The sequence below is a fragment of the Notothenia rossii genome (assembly GCF_949606895.1).
Source record: "Notothenia rossii genome assembly, chromosome: 4".
NCBI lineage: Eukaryota > Metazoa > Chordata > Actinopteri > Perciformes > Nototheniidae > Notothenia > Notothenia rossii.
Window position 1 is genome coordinate 93,235,873 of NC_136902.1, and position 6,093 is coordinate 93,241,965.

At 38.6% G+C, this 6,093-nt stretch overlaps 1 protein-coding gene across 1 annotated transcript in view; it reads right to left on the reverse strand.

Annotated features, from left to right (window-relative positions):
* Positions 1-3,506, reverse strand: part of plekhg2 (pleckstrin homology domain containing, family G (with RhoGef domain) member 2) — a 15,923-nt gene extending 12,417 nt beyond the window's left edge. The window contains exon 1 of the mRNA XM_079675946.1: positions 3,200-3,506. Within this exon, the coding sequence (XP_079532072.1) occupies positions 3,200-3,343 (144 nt within the window). The 5' untranslated portion in view covers positions 3,344-3,506. The remainder of the gene's footprint in view (positions 1-3,199) is intronic.
* Between the last annotated feature and the right edge of the window lie 2,587 nt (positions 3,507-6,093).

Here is a 6,093-nt window from a genome sequence, read left to right on the forward strand (position 1 = left end):
CGTAAAAACCTCTGTAAACTATGTAAACCTCGTCCATCTGTGTGAACGATTCACCTCGTCCAGCTGCTGGGAGGTCAAAGGTCAACACCTGAGCATTTTCCTGCGTCTGGGGTTAAAGGTCACCCTAATCAAACTCAGGTCAGCTTCTAAACTATTCCTAAACTACGACCCGGATGACTCTGCGTTTCCACAAAATAGTCACAACTGTTAACTGTAAATGATTCCTCTGCGGAGCCACAGGCAGCGGCCAGCTGTGGACGCGACCTTTGACCCCGAGCCAACCAGCTGCAGGAGAGAAGTCTCTTAAAAAAGTTATTTAACAGATGCTCTACAAGTGGAGATAGAGCATTACATATCATAAAGAAGGTAAACTCTTCCTGTCTTCTAAATGGGCGTAACAAAAATATATTTATGTGGCTAACAATCATGTTTAGCATTATAAATATTAGTTATTCACAGAGCCGGTGGCAGACATACGTCTCTGGGCGGGCATTTGATTTACCAGGGCAGGCCCACCCCGAAACTTACATTTCCCGGGAAATCTGAATTGTCAACGGGGGGGGGGGGACTTGAGGAGCACACACAGGGTGGAGTGAGGTTGAGCGATGGAGAGAAAGAGAGAGAGAGAGAGAGAGATTGAGCGAGGCAGAGAGCGTGTGCAGCGGTCTGCTTGCGCACAGAGCAGTTTGTGAGAGAGCCGGCTTGAGAGTCAATTTCTCTTCAAAATATAATTGATTGCCAGCCTCCCTTGTCCCTGGCTGGCTTGCTGGCTCGTTGGTAACGTAACTAATGTGCCTGCATCTGGCGCTGAGTTGCCATATTCTTTTCATGAACCACTTCCTGATATCCATTGTTGCAGATAAATATAAATGATAATTGCCAAACTAACCTAGCAAGAGTAAACTGACAGGCTGCTGTGCCGCATCCCACTCAAACACCCACACGACTCAACCCAGCGAAAAACCAGTCTCGCGCGCAGACTTTCATTAAGAATTTCATGGCCAAATAAAAAAATGATATTAAACTAATCTTTCAACATAGTTTAAAACAAAAATAAATATTAGGACAGACAAATAACAACCATAAACATAATAATAAAACAATTAAAATGTTGTATTCAGCCCTGATTAAAACTGCGGGCCCAAATCCTGGATGGCCATGGGGCCCGTCCATGACGCCGGGTCTGGTTATTCAGGGGGTTTGCAAAACGTTAATTGACATAAGCTTAACATTTGACACAGTTTAGCTAAAATAAGAGCTCTGCCTCACAAAAGGTTGATGCTAAAACAGACAAATAAGACAAATGTGTCTCAAGCAAACAAAGTTAATTTCCTCCTGGCTTTTGAAATGGGGCTAATATTTGCTTGAGCATCTCTAGGGCAAAAGAGCTGGACACAAATCTGCATTATAATGTAGCCGTGGAGAAACTTAAATGACACTGAGAAGACCTTTTAAAACCGATGCTCTATAAGCAAAGACACAGCATTACAATTGGTACCAATGTTATGAAAAGGTAAACACTTTCTGTCTCCTGGCCTTAGTCTGATGTTTTTATATGTTTAAGTTAGTTTAGTTTACATTATTTACGCAGCTAACAATCAGCAATATTAGTTTGGAAAAGGTTAGGGATATAAGCTCAAGTTTTGACAGGTCTAGCAAACAACAGAGCTCCGTTTGGATGCGGAAAATCTGTTAATAAAAAGTGTAAATTAAAACACTTAACACATCCTGACAGGACATATAAAAAGCCTTTACATGGAAATACAAGAAAGCTTAAATTAAAATGTACAAAAGTAAAAAAAAAGAAAAGGAAAAACTATTAAAGAGAAGTTAAAGAACTAAAACTAAAACCGAAATGACAGGAGGAGTGTCAAAACTCAGCCGCAAGAGGATGCACACACACACACGCACGCACGCACGCACGCACGCACGCACGCACGCACGCACGCACGCACGCACGCACGCACGCACGCACACACACACACACACACACACACACACACACACACACACACACACACACACACACACACACACACACACACACACACACACACACACACACGGAACAAGTTGATATCATGTCCCTGTGTAAGTCATGGTGTGAACATGTGTCGGGAAGTGTAGGAATGCAGCGGTGACACAGTTTGACCCCTAGAGGTCGCCGGCTGACCTCCAGCTGTCTGTTAACACCTGAACAGTCAAACGTTCTGAGGCCACTTCGTCTGCACAGAGATTTCTTTATGACTCATGATCCACTAGTTTAAACCTTTAGTGAAGAAGATGTGGTCACAGAAGGAAGGGTAAACTTGAAAATGTATTAAAATAAATAACTTTGCATCTTGATAGTATACTGCCGACTTGACGATACCAAACTATAACACTGCATGAAGGAAGGAGAATAAACTACTGCACTGACACAGTTAGATATTAAGACTTTGACACAATATCACATTCACGATTAATACTTCAAACTGTTACTGCCGGTAATACTACAAATATATACTACATTAATATTTCCAATACCTCCTGTCACTGCAGGTAATACTCTAAATACTGCAAGTATACCAATCCATGCTTGCATAATAAAGTTAAAATTGACTTTTTATCAGCTTTAAAGTCATATATTTATCTTTCGAGAAAATATCCCTTAAAAACGTTTTTAGGCGTTCCTCAGGGTACCATTCGAGGTCCTCTAAAGATTCTATTTGTGAGAGTGATAACAATTATTTATATAATACAAATACAAAGAATATTGAGATTATATTATGTTTTAAAGTGTAGCTAGCCAATGCTAAACAAATATATAATATCATATATTAAATATTATTTATATTATATATTATATATATATATTATTTTTTGCAAAAGAGTGAAAAGTAACCACTGTGTGTCTTTGGAAAATTGTTGATAGAATTGTATCTGTGTGTTGCATACTATTTTATTCTTAATAATGTGAACTTCTGCACTTCCTAGAATATATTTTGAACATTCCTGCCAACTTTCAATTGTTCTTTTTCTATATTCATGTCTATTTAGTTACACACCAATGCCCTCAAAGTGAAAACCTACTTGTCAAATAACCAGATTAATGTAATTGCCCAACATCTAGTCATGTAAATGAAAAAACGATTCCCTTCCAACGATCACAGAGGTTGTTTTCAGGTATTAAATCTCATCTTGTACTTTACTCTCTCACCTGCAGTCGGACTGCGTGCTCCTGCTTCCTCTTCATGTCGTTGATGTACCAGGCGACCGCCGTCATGGTGATGATGGCGTCTTCAATGACCTCATACCCCGGATCGCTCTTATCAAAGTGCTTAGAAAGTTCCTGAGGAGACATGAGAGCAACTTGTCATGAGGGTATACTTCATACTTATTTACTTTTACTTGAGTAAAGAAGTTTAGTCAGTACTTCTACTTTTACCAGAGTATTTTTAAACACGAGGATCTGTACTTCTACTTGAGTAAAGGATGTTTGTACTTTTGCCCTCTCTGGGTATAATACAGCTGATTACGAAATATCCTTCAATAATACGGATCATACTGTCTGTAACGGCTAATCAGAGAATTAAAGTAGAAAACGTAACTTGAACTAAACTGCCGCTGTGGCACCAGAAGTGAATTTTACCCAGGTAAATAATGTCCAATGTCCTCGTAAGAATATCGTGTTTGTTCGTTTCGTCGTTTTTCCAATAATACAATAACAATGAACAAAGTTTCATAGTTTCTCTGAAAGCACTAAAGCACCAATGCTCTGAAAAGATGATCAGATGGAAATCTATGGGAGGTGAGTGTTGTTGGGAAAATTCTAAATATCTGACTTCCTGTTGTGTTTACGGTTCCGCACCAATTCACGTTTTTTCTCGTTTCCACATGCTTCATACACCCAACAGATTTAATCCATATCGCAGGTATAAGGGCAGCGTTCTAGGTGGCGACATAAACCGAGGGCCTATTTTAGGAATATGCATAGATAAAAGCATAGAACTAGTTTAATTAACTTAAATAATAACACTACATAATATTACATGTACTATCAATCAATCAATCAATCAATCAATCAATCAATCAATCAATCAATCAATCAATCAATCAATGTTTATTTATATAGCCCAATATCAAAAATGTTACATTTGTCTCAGTGGACTTCACAGTTTGTACAGAATATCAGTATGACAATACGACACCCTCTGTCCTTAGACCCTCTGTCCTTAGACCCTCTGTCCTTAGACCCTCACATCGTACAAGGAAACACTTCCAGAGAAAACCCACAGTTTAAAGGGGAACATGGGAGAAACCTCAGGGAGAGCAACAGAGGAGGGATCCCTCTCCCGGACAGACGTGCAATAGATGCCGTGTGGAAATTGAAAAGATAATACATTTTACAGCGTAGGTAGACCAAATGTTTGGAAATGCATGAGTGTATAATAAGAAGATGAATCCACGAGGATGTCCATCCTCTATGAACAAAACAGCAAGAAAATAACTGTCAAATAATATAAATCAATATAGCTCCAACACTGCCCTTAATGTGTGATTGAACTGCACAATAGTGACCCAACTTAAAATAACGGCAGCACAGATTGAGGTTTTTCTGCCCTTTAAATCACAATTTATCTATTTGACCAAATGCTCCTGGGATTTTGTACTTTAAACCAACATACAGCAACCAAATCATTTTCTATATTTTTCAATTAAATGTAGCTACTATCTGGTACGATAAGGTAAGATATTATCAGATAAAATGTACTTTATTGGTCCCAATTTGGGATGTGTTGGCATTGAAGCAGCACAAAAATCTAGGCATTGCACATAAGTAGAAATTAAAAGCATAGAAATGAACAATTCTGAAATGTAAACATCTCAAAATAGAAACCTTAGTGTCCATAACTTCCTAATAACTTCCTGGACATTACATTAGATAAAGGTCTCTGGAAAGGCATTAAGTTTACTCCGAGTTAATAAAGTCTGCAAATAACAGGCAAAGGTCTCCAATAATAGTTTAAATAAGTATTACAAAGTACTGCATGGTTCTTTCTGATGGAGTAACGGAAAAACGAATGTGTTTTTAGGCCATAACTGAAGTTAAATGGACATTGAATCAGAGCCTTAGCAACGGTCTGATATACAGAGTTAACTGACTGATGGATGTGCGAGTTGACCAATCAGAGGCGAGTATTCCTCGAAGTTGTGTAATAATGTCCTTGAAAGAACAGTGATCACAAAGAAATAATGATCCAAACAAAACAACGCAGCAGCTGACACAGCACTTCATCACAGAGACAGTGAAGCAGGAACAGCTGAGGATCATGGGAAAATCCCCGCTCAGCTCCAAACAGATGTAGCACCAGTGTTTGATCTGGCCACTGTAGACAGAGCAACAAATGTGTGTGTGAGTGTGTGTGTGTGTGTGTGTGTGTGTGTGTGTGTGTGTGTGTGTGTGTGTGTGTGTGTGTGAGTGTGTGTGTGTGTGTGTGTGTGCGTGTGTGCGTGTGTGTGTCTCAGAGGTGGGCTTGGACAGGAACCAGTAAATCCGTTCATTGGGAGAAGCTGTGTGTGTTCTGGTGTTTTATGGATCAGAGTCAGCTGAATATCTTCAGATGTTCGAAGTAAGACATTTGTAAAGGTCAAAGTTAGGAGATAAATAATTATTTACATTATAATTTCAACCTTAATTTGATATAATTTCTTGCATATACGTTTCTAATGTCATGTAAAGTTGTGATTTACTGACAAAACATGCATGTAACTCTTTTTAAATTCAAAGCTTCTGTTGTTTTTTTGATTTCGGCATATTTGATGACACATAACCCTAAAGAAAAAATAACTCCTCAAATAATATCTTTAATCTTTCATTTAAAGTATTTGGACTATTACCTCTAGAAGCAGGTGGTATTTGAGGTACTTCGTGTAGTATTTGGAGCTGTAGTATCAGGGATTATTTGAGATACTACACTATATTTTTGCGTAAGTATTTTTAGAGGTGATATCTGTAGCATCAGGTGGTATGAGGGAATACATGCAGTATTTGGAAGTATTTAGAGAGTATTACCTGCAGTATTAATGCAGTATTTAGAGAGTATTACCTGC